General features: G+C 36.6%; 1 protein-coding gene across 6 annotated transcripts in view; it reads right to left on the reverse strand.

Moving 5' to 3' along the window:
• Positions 1–253: 253 nt before the first annotated feature.
• DYNC1I1 (dynein cytoplasmic 1 intermediate chain 1) overlaps positions 254–15,705 on the reverse strand; it is a 410,283-nt gene continuing 394,831 nt past the window's right edge. For all 6 annotated transcript variants that reach the window (XM_070369823.1, XM_070369822.1, XM_070369824.1 and 3 more), the window contains one exon: positions 254–3,397. In XM_070369823.1, the coding sequence (XP_070225924.1) occupies positions 3,287–3,397 (111 nt within the window). In that variant the 3' untranslated portion in view covers positions 254–3,286. The remainder of the gene's footprint in view (positions 3,398–15,705) is intronic.

The following is a 15,705-nucleotide window of genomic DNA, read 5'->3' on the forward strand; positions in this document are numbered from 1 at the left end:
TTTATCGATAGTGTGTATACATCAATCCCAATATCCCAATTTATCCCTCCCCCCCACCTTACCCCCTGGTGACTGTAAGTTTGTTTCTGCATCTGTATTTCTGTTTTGTAGGTAAGTTGACTTATACCATGTTTTTTTAGATTCCACATATAAGTGTATGCACCACATCTGTATGCATTCCTCTGTTGATGGACATTTAGGCTGCTTCCATGTCATGGCTATTGTAACCAGTGCTGCAATGAACACTGAGGTGAGTGTATCTTTTCAAATCATGATTTTCTCTGGATATATGCCCAGGAGTCGGAGAAGGCAATGGCACCCAACTCCAGTAGTCTTGCTTGGAAAATCCCATGGACGGAGGAGCCTGGTGGGCTGCAGGCCATGGGGTCACTAAGAGTCGGACACGACTGAGCGACTTCACTTTCACTTTTCACTCTCATGCATTGGAGAAGGAAATGGCAACCCACTCCAGTGTTCTTGCCTGGAGAATCCCAGGGATGGGGGAGCCTGGTGGGCTGCCATCTATGGGGTCGCACAGAGTCGGACACAACTGAAGTGACTTAGCAGCAGCAGCAGCACACCCAGGAGTAGGATTGCTAGATCATGTGGTAAATCTACTTTTAGTTTTTTAAGGAACCTGCATACTGTTCTCCCTATTGGTTGTACTAATTTACATGCCCCCCCACACCTTTTTGAGCATTTATTGTTTGTGGATTTTTTGATGATGGCCATCCTGCATGATGTGATGCCTCATACCCCACTGTTGTTTTCAGTTTTGAAATGATTTTCATTTCTCTTAATGATGTTGATTATTGATTTTTGACCATCTATATGTCTTCTTTGGAGAAATGTCTGTTTAGATCTTTTGCCTATTTTTTGATTGGTTTATTTTTTTGATGTAAGAGTTACATGAGCTGTTATATTAATCCCTTATCAGTTGCTTCATTTGCAAATATTTTCTCCCAGTCTGTAGTCTGTGTTTTAATTTGGTTTATGGTTTCCTTTGCTGTGCAGAAGCTTTTAAGTTCAGTTAGTTCCCATTTGTTTATTTTTATTTTCATTATAATAGTAGCTGGATTTTTAAAAAAAGATACTACTGCAATTTATGTCAGTGTTCTGCCTATGTTTTCCTCTAAGAGTTTTATAGTATCCAGCCTTACATTTAGATCTTTAATCCATTTTGAGTTTCTGTGTACAGCCTTAGGGAGTGTTCTGATTTCATTCTTGTACATGTGATTGTCCAGCTTTCCCAACGTTGCTTATTGATGAGACTGTCTTTTCTCGATTGTATATTCTTGCCTCTGTCATAGATTAATTGATCAGAGATGCATGAGTTTATTTCTGGCCCTTCTGTGCTGTTGCATTGAACTGTATTTCTGGTTTTGTCTCCGTACTGTACTGTTTGGCTGAACGTAGCTTTGTAGTGTAGTGTGAAGTCAGGGAGTCTGATTTCTCCAGGGAGTCTGATCTCTCCAGTTCTGTTTTGCTTTATCAAGATTCTTTTGGCTATTTGGGGTCTTCTGTGTTTCCATACAAAAATTAAAAAATTTTTTGTTCTCATTCTATGAAAAATGCCATTGGTAATTTGACAGGGATTGCATTAAATCTGTAGATTTCCTGGGGTAGTGTAATCATTTTGATTGATTATATATTGATTAAAAGAACCAATATGGTCAATATTGATTCTTCCAATCCAGAAACATGGTATCAGTATATCTTACCATCTGTTTATGTCTTCAATTTCTTCCATCAGGATCTTACAGTTTTCGGAGTACAGGTCTTCTGTCTCATTGGACTGTGGACTGTTTTTAAACCTATTTTAGACACTCATTTTATCTTTAAAAACTTAATATATATTAATAAAGAATTTTAATATTGATATACCTACCATATGACACTTAGAGAAAAAGCAATTATTTCAAAAGTAGAAGAAGTCTCACAGTTCAAGGAATCCCTACCAACAAAGCACCGTGGAAATTCTCTTCCTAAAACATCAAAAGCCTCTCTTCAAATAATTTTCATGACTCAACCACTATTTATTTTAATTCTCTCTTAAGCATGAAATGACTTTTTGGAAAAAAAATCCCATAAAGTTGTTTATAGACATGTTTCCTCGTCCAATAGTAGTATTCACTGTTTTTCGATTTATACGAGAAAATTATGTAATGTGGAGCATTCGGTATAGGTTCATCTTAACCCGTTCTTACGCCAATGCTTAAGATATTCTTTGGGTAAAGAGTGGTTCTGGAGGAGACAAGAAAGAGCTTTCCAGAAACATCACACATGTTCCTTCATAAAAATAATACCAGAGTCCTGGTTTAAAACCAGCCAGGTTGGCTGCCTGTAAATTCATTATCAGTCTTTAACATGGCTCTAATGGATCTCTCTTGCCCCCTGGCCACAGCAGAATTTTAATCAGGCTTTTCCTAAGCAAAGGGTTTATCCACACTGGTGCAGACCTGGTTTGGAACATTTTATTGGCAACATTGGTGTCATATTTAGGAACCACAGACTTTTGTCAGACTGGGTTAGCTTGAATGACAAGTATCAATGATCAGCTATATTTGAAATATTGTTAAAGTACCTAGAAATAATAGGCATTAAAATTCATTCCATTCACTGCCAACAGACCTCTAAAGATTTCTTGTCCTCAGTGGAACCGGCATACTGTAATTGTTATTTGGAACTGAACGTAACTTCAACAGCAAGAGAGACAATGCAGTCCTCTCATTAGGCACATGCTCTAGGATCGTTTATTTTAATGCTTTCAAATAAATATGTTCCATGCAGCACACCACAATAAATAAGGAGCAGCAATGTTCTTCTAGTAAATCCATTCATAATGTGAGTCGCCATGTAAAACACCACATCTCAAGTCTCTGGCCCTGTACCATAGCATGAAGCACACCACATCTGTACCTAATCATATCTGGCTTCATATGGATTTAATAGGACTATGCCAGGAGTGTGTGTAAGCACAAATTTAACCAGAGGTTTCCAGCTATTAAATACAGCTACTAAGTAGTTAAAAGGCAACAACTCAACCCAGAAAGGCTCCCACCCCCCTACCCCCATTTTTGAGACAGAAATATAAAGACAGAAATGCTCTGGTGAATTTCAGGTCAGTGGACAGTATGGTGGGCTACACCTGGAATACTTGGAGCAAAGCTGGCACAGCATGGCCCTCAAAAGGCCACGGCAATACTGATACTGAATGAACATGAATACAAGCTGACTTGACCGCAGATGCTGAGCTCTAGGTCCAGGTGGGGACGGCTCACGTCCACTAGGCAGATAACTCAACGGCGCCCTCCTCCTCGCTGTCAGCTCTGTTAGCACGAATCTCCACGAGGGTCCTGGCAAATCGGGTCCACTCGTCATTGTGGGGAACTGCAAGCTGCAAAGCAAATGAACGGAAAATGGTCAACAAGCTAGCTTTTACACCGAAAGCCTTGAAGCCTGCATGACCGTTCCTCTTGAAACAGGTGATTCCCATGGAATGCAAAGGAAATCAGATATTCTTCCTTGAATCAGAGCTCTGAAATGCTGCTCTTAAACTGATAATTTAAAAGAATACTGTCACTCTCAGAAGCACAAACGTGTGCGATTTATAAAACATTAAAAAACTTCTGTAAACTATACAGTTAATACAGTAGCCACATTACAGCACTTGCAGTCAGATGACCAGAATTACAGCGAACATGACAAATAAAAACTGTATTATTAGGACTTTGAAATGATGGTGGTATTGTCTAAGTCAATGTTACTGATCCTTTTTAAAAAGATGTTGCTAATGTGCCAGTATATATGACAAAAGTATAGTTTATATATACAAAGAAACCTTACTACTGTAATAAGATGCTTTGGCTTTTCTAGCAAGATCCTATGATGAAGCCGATGAATAATAATAATAGTAACATTTATCAAAATTTCTGCTGTAAGTACTTGACATGATTTCTCCTCTTTCCTCACAGCAATCCTATGTTGGATAATCAGAGTATTTCCATGTTGCAGAAGAAGGTCAATTGAGGCACCAAAAGATCAACTCATCTTGCCAAAGTTGCCCAGCTTGCCAATATCCATGCCAATGTCATCTGGTATTTATATCCTTAGCCAGTATTCTATACAAACTCACCAAAAAGAGGGACTTATAATCCTATATATATCTTCTCCTGCGCACAATTGAGTAAGAAAAATTAATCCCATCTGACACAAAGCGCATGCATGAATTTTTGTGAGCTGAGTTGAAGGGTAATGATTTCTCTACATGGCATCCAAAGATGAGCTGTTTCGGTACCATGCAAGTGTTTGGAATAAAACAGAATTATTTGAAGATGAGAAGCAGGATCAAGTAGAAGTCCAAATGATTTTCATACAGAATACAATGTATTTCGACTGTAGAGCCATTTACTCAGAGGATTGCTGTGCAAGACGTAACCCATCTACAGATGCTGGTGCCGCACGTGCTATCCACATATTTCATAAACGTCAATAACACACTCATCACAATCAGGGTGCATTTTCAAAAACAAGCAACTAAATCTGAACTCTGAGATCGCTTTTACAGCTGAAAAATTTCTTACTGTATAAAGCCAAACTTTTAGAACTTAACATTTTTATTACAGGGGCTGGTATTCTCAGATACGATCTATCCAAGACAACTTATTAAAGAGTCGTATCATCACCCTGCAAAGTACATCCTTCAGTGCATGTTCTGGTCCTCAGGTGGTTTCAAGGATATAATTCTGCAAATGATACACAGGTGCTTGTTTTCTTAAACAACTTTTTTGGGGTGCTTCTTTCTTATTTGTTATTTTGAGAAACGCAATACTAACAAGAACTCTGATTTAGTCACATGAGTGAGTTCTGAATGGTGCAACACTTACCTAGTTACTGAAATGAATCCACATTCCCGTTCAGACAGTGACACAAGTTCACAACAGTCTCGAACGGCAGTATTACCTCTTTGCTCAGTTCATTTGCTCTACTTTGAGTTCTTTTCCTGTGCTCCACTATTCTTCATTTTTCTCTTCAATTTTAGAAAATACTGCACTGGGGAAATGAAGTCCTTAAAATAAATTATATGAAAGAGCTAACAAAAAGCACGAGCAGAAATGGGTTACACCATATTTATATGAAAGCATAGGTCTACTCTCTGTCTCTTCTCCAACTCCTGACCAAGCACCCTCCACCCCAGTGAACCACAAAACAAAAAGCTCAGGAGGAGACAAACGCCAATTATGATAACATACTTATGAATTTGTCTCATAGAAGGTGAGAATCAAGCTAAATCTGAAATACCTCGTAACTTCACAAAACATTAAATATTAGAAGAAAGCAGGTCTCACTAATAAAAGTGATATAGTCCAGGGGTTTGACTCCAAACAGAAAACTACCTTTATTATTAGTTAAAATGGCACAAATTTAAGTTACTGTATGATGCTGTATGTAATGTTTTATTGACAGCAATGTATAGAAAATATATCCTACAAAAACCCCCAGGTCCATGTGTTTACAGTTTCATGTGGTGGTCATGGCAAGACTGTTAAGAAGCAACTCTAACAAACACTATGAGACATGAAGGGTTGACTTTGCAACCAGATCCAGTATGGGACAGAACTATCATTTATGACATCTGAAGTTGCACATGTAATTTCTTAAAAATGCATTTTTCAGAGGTCCTTTTCCTTTATTTAAGAAATCAAACTAGTAATTCTAGTATTTCTAATAATAAAGCATTCAATTTATATAAGTAGGTTTCACCAAAATTTTGAGGTTTTTTTTAAATTGAGGCATAGTTAAAAATTGTGCTAGTTTTAGTTGTACAGCAAAGCGATTATTTTTTTTCAAGCTTTTTTCCATTTTCCATTACTACAAAGTATAGAATATAGTTGTCCATGTTAATCAATAAATTTTTGTTGCTTAATTATTTTTATATATAGTAATTTCTATCTGTGAACCCCATACTTCTAATATATCCCTCTTCCCCCTTATCTTCCCTTTTGGTAACTTTGTTTTCTGTGTCTGAGTGTTTCTGTTTTGTATATACATTTATTTCTATCATTTTTTAGATTCCCACATTATGCAATATTATATTTTGTCTGGCTTACTTCACTTAGCATAATAATCTCTTGGTCCATCATGTTGCTACAAATGGCATTATTTCATTCTTTTTTTATAGCTAAGTTATATTCTGGCCTGGAGAATGCCATGGACTTCGCAGAGAGTCGGACACGACTGAGCGACTTCACTTTCACTTTATATTCCATTATATATCTATACCATTTTTTTCTTTATCCATTCATTTGTCAATGGACATGTACATTGCTTCCTTGTCTTGGCTACTGTAAACAGTGCTGCTATGAACACTGGGGTGCATGTATCTTTTTCAATTAGAGTTATGTTTTTCCAGATATATACCCAGGAGTGAGACTGCTAGATCATATGGTAACTATTTTTAGTTTTGTTTTTTAAGGAAACTCTATACTGTTTTCCATAGTTTCCACACCAATTTACATTCCTACCAACTTTGTTGGAAGGTTCCCTTTTTTCCACACCCTCTTCAACTTTTATTTTTACTCTTTGATGCCCATTCTGATCATTGTGAGATAATAATATCTAGTTGTGGTTTGATTTGCATTTTTCTTAAAATTAGTGATGTTGAGCACTTTTTCAATGTGCCTATATAGCCATCTGTCTGTCTTCTTTGGGGAAAAATCCCCATTTTTAAATTTTTTTTTATTTTTTGGATACTAAGTTATATGAGGTGTTTGTATACTTTGGCTATTACACCTCTCTCAGTCACAGCATTTGTAAATATTTTCTTCCATTCCTTGCTGTGCAGAAGTTTAAGTCTCATTAGGTCCCATTTGTTTATTTTTGTTTTTATTTCTACTGCCTTGGGGGACTGATCTAAGAAAATATTACTGCGATTTGTGTCAGAAAATGTTTTGCCTATGTTCTCTTCTAGGAGTTTTATGGTGTCATATATTTAATTCTTTAAACTATTTTGGATTTATTTTTTATATGGTATGAGGGAACATTCTGATGTCATTGATGTACATGTTGTCCAGCTTTTGGTGAAGAGACCATCTTTTCTCCATTGATTCTTCTTACTGCCTTTGTTACAGATTCACAGTAGATGTGTGGGTTTATTTCTAGACTTGCTCTTCTGTTCCCCTGACCTATGTCTATTTTTGTGCCAATACTATCTGCTGTTTTGATTACTGTAGCTTTGCGGTATAGCCTGAAGTCTGGAAGGGAGGTCTCCTGCTTTGTTTTTCCTCAGTTTTGCTTTGACAATTCTAGGTCTTCGGGGATTCCCATATCAGTTTTACAATTATCCGTTCTAGTTCTGTGAAAAACGTCATGGGTATTTTGATAGGGACTGTATTAAATCTATAGATCGCTTTGGATAGTATGGCCATTTAAACAATATTAAATCTTCTAACCCAAGGGCATAGGATATCTTTCCATTTCTTTGAATCATCTTCAGTTTCCTTTATCAATATTTTATAGGTTTCAGTATATAGATCTTTCACCTCCTTTGTTAAGTTTATGCCTAGGTATTTTATATATAAATATGTTTTATTTACATATAATTTTTTTTTTTTTGGCCACACTGCACAGCTTGCAGGATCTTAATTCAACAGCCTGGGCTTGTGAAAGTACAGTCATAACCACTGGACTGCCAGGAAATTCTTCATAGGTACTTTTGATGTGATTTTAAATGTGATTTTTTTTTTTACTTTCTTCTTCAGTATATAGAAATGTAACAGATTTCTGTATTAATTTAAAATGAGTTTTAGCAAATTTAAAAGTTTTTGATAAAAATATACCCTACCATAGAACTTACATGTGACTTTTTTTCCATAGTGGTGGAAATAACAGTCCTTAAAAATGCAGATTCACCCTCATAAAATGTTTCACCATATTCTAACATAGCTCGCTGTCTTTTTTATCTGTGAAACTTTCACTTAGGTTGGGAAAATATTAGAAGTTTTCTTTCTTTTGATTATTTTGCCAAACATTTTCCTCGCTAGAAATGTTAGTTTGCTTTGCTTGATTAGCACAGGATGAAAACAAAATTGCTTCTAGAAACTTAAATTTATCTACCTCACTCTATTACACTTTTTCATCCAGCTGACAATAAAAACAAGATCATCGTAATGTTAGATTTAGAAGGTGAGCTGTATATTGCCCCGTTTTTAGAATTAAATGTCACTATCAGGAAGCACTTTAAGTATAATCTTAGCTTGAATGTGTGAATGTGTATTCACAGGTTGCATCCACACCCAAAGTTAATAATTTCTGCCATTTTAATACTTGTAGGTAAGACCAAACAGGTGTCCTAACAAACAAGACCACCACTCTTTTCATTTTAAACAGCATCTGTCTGGACAGAATCGTGTCCTTCTTACCCTTGGCAGCTCCTAACTCTTCTCCTGAGCGCAAACGCATTTGAAACTTTGTCTAGGAGACTTTTAATCCAGTAATGCCTTAATCATTAAGCAAGTGAAAAATCTCTGTCATGTTTCCTGGGCAAAAAGACTGCTGTCATGCCCTTCTCACTAGCGTATATATGTCATTTTAATAATGATTTCAGCGTGGACTGAGTACTAACTATACGCCAGACACTAGGGTAGGACTGAAGATATAATGGTTAATCATTCTGGCATATGAAGACAATGCATATTAATTACCATGTTTTCTTAGGTCAAAATGTGGGAATACTGGCATCTTTTTTTTTTTTTAAACTTCACTGACATTCAGAAAGTGAAGTACTTGAAAATTTACCTTCTTACAGTGACAACTGCAACATTCCCTGGGATGTGCTGTGTGTCACGCAAATAGTGGGGAAGCAAATAGCATGTTAATGACATGGTTTCAGCATCTCTTCAAAGTTCTATCAAGGCATTAAAGGCTAAATCTAGACCACCACTATAGATTGCACCCCTCCCCCCCCACTGGAAAACACTAGTTTAGAATAATTTTCAAACAACTGACATTTCTGATAGGAAAAATATTCGTAAGTTTCTATTGGTGATGAGTAATTTCAATTAAACATGAGAACTGGGAAGCAAATAGCCTAGTTATATCAAAGGACACCATAAAAAAGAGATTGTAAAAATTGAGCAGTATTGTACTGAATCAAAGTGGATCTGGAAACATTTTCTGCCTTCAGATTCATCTGCCAAAGTCCACAACCCAGGTCAGAGATGACTCAGATTTTCCTACTGCTTCATAATCAGGGTTCACCAATATCTAGTCCACCCCCAACCCCCAACTGTATGACTGTTTTCTAACTTTTCGCTAAATGTATAAAGCATTTTTATGCCAAAAGCACTCAGGGTGCTGATTCCTGAAATAACAAAATTTTAGCTCTAAGAGTAAATGCCTTTTAAAGGAGATGACCATATATTTACAGCTGAGGAAACTAAGGCAAAGGCAGTTTCTGAGGTAGCAATTTGGCCTTACGGAGGGGGTAACACGAACCTTAGATTTGCACAGGAAGCTTCTGTCCTGCTCTCAGCTTGCTTAGTGGCCATGGTCAGGCACCTAACCTCTCATTGCCTCAACTGTAATAGAGATAATGGCATCTGACCCACGTATCAGCAGAGATGTGGAGAGGATGAGAAAGGTAATCTAATGGAGAACCATGAGCTCAACACAGAATAGCCATGCATTCTTTTTCTCTGAACACTCAGATTGCACATATTCCTAAAAATGATACATTAATATATTGAGTGGCATACATATCAATTCTATATTATTTTTGTGGCTCTGTTTTCCTTAGGAATTCTTTCGAATGTCTGCTATGTGAGGACTTTAAGGAACAGGCCTCTAACGGGTAGGAAATGGAAGGACAGGGAGCTCAGTGATTTGCTCCAGACCACGTAACTTGCCCCCAGTCAGTGGGGGGCAATCAGGAGCCTCACCCCTTCAGGGAATAAATGCCAGCATGCCATGGCAGAAGGGCAGGCAGGTCATGTGTTCTCAGTCACCTGCTAAAAGAGTCTAAATATTATTTTTAACCTTCTAAGGTTCCTGAAAGATGCACAGGTCAGAAATAAAAAGCAAAAGTTGTGGGGGAAACTCACGAAAATGTATCCTGTTCATGCTTCCCCTCCATCCCTCCAGTTCAGAGGCTGTCACCGGTCTGCCCTCCTCCCACACTGGAATGGGCCCCCCACCCAGGTCCTGCCCTGCCTTACCCCCGGCTAACTCTCTAGGCTAACCACTGTGCCACAGATCGCATAACTCGCTTTTGAGAATGGAGCCAGGAAGGACTTTTTTCAACCTCAGACATCATCCAGATATGATTTCTTTCACAGCTCTGCTAATAATTTGCTGTGTGTCCTTAGGAAATTTATGTCTCTAGCATCTCAGATCTTTCCTTCCTCATTTGTGAGAAAAGAATTCTGGCCACTAACTCCCAGGGCCACTGTGAATATTAAATAAGACCTCCCCCCAAAATATAAAGAGTTTAAGCTCAGTGTCTGGACATTACAAACCATGACTAAGGGTTGTTTGCCCTATATTTTTCCTTCTTAATGTTAATTCCCTCTCCTCCAATTGCTGTTGCTTCCTTTTTTCTTTCTTCCATTTCCTTCCATTCACCTATATAGAGCTGCGTATTTTTGGAAGTACACCTTAAATTTTATCACATTTGCTTTCTTAAAAGCCCACACAAATTACTTCCTAGACAGTCACACATTTAATAATAGCTAAGGTTTATGAACTGGGTGTGGGGAAAGGGTTCTTTCAGATCACAAGAAAAATCAGAGGATGCTTTGTTAATTTAAAAAATTAAATATAAAGTATAATTATTCCTTGTAAACATACACATACACACACATCATCTTTTCCACATATGACCAATACAGTTTTATCAAGCTATTTCCTTTTTATGGCACTTTCTTTAGTGGAATTCTACATTTTTAGCTCAAGTCGTAAGGCCTTGTAACCACTGAACATGCTGTTATAAAAATCAAATGACTTTTTATAACCAGGGTTAAACACACAAATATCATTCATGTGTCCCTTTTTATAAGCACATGGCTAACCATTCTGAACAGTCCTCAGTCAAGCCTCCCTCATTTGTTAGTAATTTTAAAGGGTTTATAGTACCTAGCAGCTGATTTTAAATAGCTGCATTATCTGCAGTAACTCCTACCAGCCCAATGCTATATTTTTTATGGTAAAAAATATCTCAGGCCTTGCTTAGTATAAAAGTAGGTTACTTTTTTTTAAAAAAAAGCATGGATAATTAAGACAAAAAGTGTTCCATGATTTCAGTTTATGATGCTTTATGTATCTGAGAAACCAAACAAAATGAACAGGACTCCAGGTTTCGGGATGAATATCCCATGGGTATGTGGTTCATCAGCGTCTTTGTAATCTTTCAATTAAACGGAGTCATTTTTTTTAAAAAGTCTGATTATGTTAACCATGGATTCCAAAGATCCATGGCAATTCAGCTCCTGTATTAACCTAAAAATGAAAGTTTTCTTTAAAAATGATACCTTACAAATTACCTTTTCACTTTAATAAGCGTTGATTTTTTTGTTTGTTAATGCATTTACAGGAACTGTGGATATGAACATGGATTTCTATAGAACTGCTAAACCCTCCTAAGCTCTAAAAGCTTTTTTAAAAGTACGATTATTAACGTCACCCCAGTTCAGGAGACTGCGGACTTACTGGTGTACAAACACACATCTGTGTTCAGAGGAAGCCTATATTTTTTAGGACAATTCCCTCTGCCACACACACAGATGGAAGCAAAGTGGGAGGTAATAAGCAGTGAAACAGCCGTCGGAATGGAACGACCAAGCTCCACTGTATTTAACTCTCTGGAGAGTCTACCATCACTGGTAACAATGGATGAAACCACGAACCAAAATCCCAAGCCAGAATGCAGTGTACCGAGCACATAAATATACTAGAGTGCGTACTCTGCGGTAACTAAGTATTTACAGCCGGTTTAGAGCAGTCCAGAAAGTAGAAGTTACATTCGTCTCCGCTCTGTAGCATTTGCTATTACCAGTCAGTAGTTAAAATTTCTGTGAAATTTAGCAGCATGCTAACCCATGGGCGTCTGATGATATCTGACTATTTTTTGGTTAAGAAAGAATTTCTTTTATCTAAAAATCCCATCTAAGGGAACCCTCAGTCACTCATGAAGCTTGAGACCTTTCTGCTGAAGTTCTCTTCCTAGAATCTTTAAATGACTTTTATAGCATGTTTGTTAGAACAATACTTTTAAAAAATCCATTACCACCCAATTAAGGAAAGATATAAAGGTAGAACATAAAAGCCCAAAGTAAACAGTGACAAAGATGGGCCTCTATCAATTTCAATAAGCCAGCAAATGTCAAAGGAAATCATTTTAAACACTATTCTAAACACTGTTCTTTAAAAAAACAAAATTGAACATTTAGAAATACTCTTCATGTTAAAATTTAGCATCATGGGATGCATGACAAAATTCTGAAGTTTTTACCTGAGAAGGGAAACAACAACAAAAAAAATCACACAGCTGAAAAAGAGTTAATTCACTAAGGCTTAAAGATGACCTTGCTCACATCCGTATTAAAATCTTGTCACCCTCGTCTTTAGAAATGTCTTAAGCATTATTTTTCTATTACTTTGAACCATCTATTTCTCTGTTCAAAAGATGGAAAAAAAATGCTAAAGACGTTTGACTGATGGGCAATAATGGAAAATAAACTTTTTAAACTTCATTACCACTATTTTTCCATAACACAAAAGACCAGGATGACGGGGAAGTGAAAGCGCATACATTACTCAAATTGATCTGTCATAGTAGCTGACTAAACATATATCCTTTCTTTTTCTGATATTATTAACTATAGTTTTTCTAGTAAATTCCTAGCAACCACTGCATCTAAGCAGTTTTGACAAAAAAGAAGGCTTATTGCTAAACACCTTAAAAACATTTACCAAGGTAATAAAGGAAATGTCATTCCCTCCTACTGAATGTTTGGGCATAAAAGAGGTATTTGTATAATGTAGTTCATGATTTACCGTATCTATAGTGTCCAAAAAAAGCATAATGAAAAAGAAGCATTTTTCCAGTGGTTTAACAACTATTTGAGTCAACTGTTAGGCTTTTATTATGACTAGTGACCAACTGCTCACTTTTAAAAGCAAAGGAGAGAAGAGTAACTGGAATAGAGATTGGAGAGGAAGAACAAGCACTCTTTCTAAGTTTATGTTCTACATACCTTTTCCCCATGCAAATACAGTTATTTTTTCCTGGCCATCAATCTATAGACAAGTTGGAGGCTGCCGTCTGAGCACTTCACACAAGTACGCTTTTTCTTAACCTCCAACTTTCACCTGTGAAACATTCATTTACCTGTTTATTACTATTGAGTGCCTGTATGTGCCAGGCACTGTTCTAGGCCAGGTTATCCTGTTCAAATAGATGACAATAGGTAAGTATCTATGGACCTGTAGATGTGGCTCTCTAAAGATCAGAAAAACTCTAGTGAGGAATGTGATAAACCAGAGGAGGGCTGCCAGACCGATGAAAGGTTCTATCTAAATGTTGCAAAAGTACTGGCCGACCGTGAGGACAAAGATCAGAGAGAATTCCGGGCCACTGATCAGTTTTATCTGCCAGCCTAAACAGTAAGAGTGCAAAACTGCTCCTACAGTGTTAAGCTCTGATATTCCCTAAATGATAAATAATTCATGTTTTAAAATGGAAAAGATGTTCTGATAGCTGACAGTCTCAGAAATTCATGCAAACCTTTCATGAAAGTGGAATACAATGATTCATTCACTTCCTCACTTTGCAAGTCCAGCCTACATGGCATATAAATATTTATACACAAACATGTATAGGCAGATATTTGATTTCATATTCTATTTCAGATATACCAATAGTAACACACATACTTACAGAAGAAACAAATAACTCTTCATTTCTGTACAGGCCAGTGTTAATCTAGACTCATAAGATTGGAGCAGCTTCATGCCGTGATTTGAGGCTACTGTTCTAGGCAGAAATGTTTCAAGATAAAATTTAGCAGTTTTGAAATTCTGTAACTAAACACAATTTTGTTAGACATAAAAAAAATTAACACTATAATTAATGACTGCCTCAGAATCCAAACGGCTATTGAAGATGACAGTTTGAAACCACAGAAGAATCATAAAGATGATTAATTATATAAACTAATACTTGTTTCAGAACGTTTATATTCAGAGACCATTTATCACCAAAATGGGAATATATTAATCTCATTGAATATTGCAAATTACTATGCACACATTAATTTGGTTTTTATAAAATTAGATATTAGGGTTTTCTTTTCATTTAGTCAAGTACTCCGTAAAATATAAAAGTCATAAGTATTTTCTTATCAATTCAGAAAAAAAAGTGGTTTGAAAATTTATAAACTAATGCTACCTGAATAAGCACACTATTTATATAAGAATTAGTTTAATCATGGTCTTTAACATATGTAATTATCAAAATAGACCCACTGCTACTACATTTACTATAAGATGAATACTTATAACATTAATTGAAATAGCACTTTCTTTTTAACATACTTTTCCTAGAAAAAAATCACATTAACACTAAAATTATAATCATATATTTTAACCAGATGATTTTATTTCAAATACATATAATTTATTATGACAAGGAAATGAACTAATATATTATTTCAAAGTAGCTTATTTTATGTAATTATATTTATTAGCACCCCAAATCTGTCCATACAAATATGCCTTTGTGCTTTTTACTTAACTGCACAGGTTTGTGGCTAATAAACATTCAGGTTAAAAACACTAAGTATCTGGATTTTCAGTTTTTATCTGGATTTGGGCATCACATAAGTCTTTTCCATGGAGGGAAAAACCAAAAGAAGTGTTTAGCATTAGCGAAGGAAAAAACACTGTTTAACCCATGGAAGAATAAGCTAGCACTTAAAAGACCTTCTAGAGTCCAGAAACCTATGGCCACACTCGTTTAATGAGAAACACAAGTGTTCGGGGCAATTATAACTGGACTCCGGTGAGCTGAGCCTAGCTCAGCCCTTCCCTCCCCTCCCGGATGCTGCCAGAACTGAGCCACGCTATCGGGCTCCTCGTCGGCAGAGGATAATGGCTTTCATAAAGCACAATAATTAAATCGACTGATTTCAAGTGCAGTTCTTTTTCATTAAGGAACTCGTATTTGCATCAACCCCCAAATTTCAGTTTAACTTCGTATTTTGTCTTCTGCATGCCAGCCTTCCCCACAGAGGGGGATTATTTATATTCAGGGCATAAATTCCTGTGGAAAAGGGATGTGGGCCCTGTCCTACTGGAAAACGTGAAGTCATTCCACGAAGCGAACAATTATTGCCTCAGTGTAATCCACTTAAAAACCATACGTGTATTATTTAGTTTGTGTCTCTCAAACACTCTTTTAACTCCCAACACGTCCAGTTTATCAGGTGCTACTATGCTGAACAGCGATTTAAAGTACAAGGGAAATGGCTCACGGAATCCCTCTTTCTTCTTGCTCTAGCTGTCTGTGAGAACGGCTGCAGGCACTTTTTATAGCCCCTGTACATTACACCTTGACCACCATTCTAAAGTATCTTGCATAGGTCATTTTTCCTACTGGGATTCCAAGTAGAATTTTCATTCCAGTTTTTAATTGTAGCTTTAAAATAGATT

This window comes from Bos mutus, chromosome 4 (assembly GCF_027580195.1).
Source record: "Bos mutus isolate GX-2022 chromosome 4, NWIPB_WYAK_1.1, whole genome shotgun sequence".
Lineage (NCBI taxonomy): Eukaryota > Metazoa > Chordata > Mammalia > Artiodactyla > Bovidae > Bos > Bos mutus.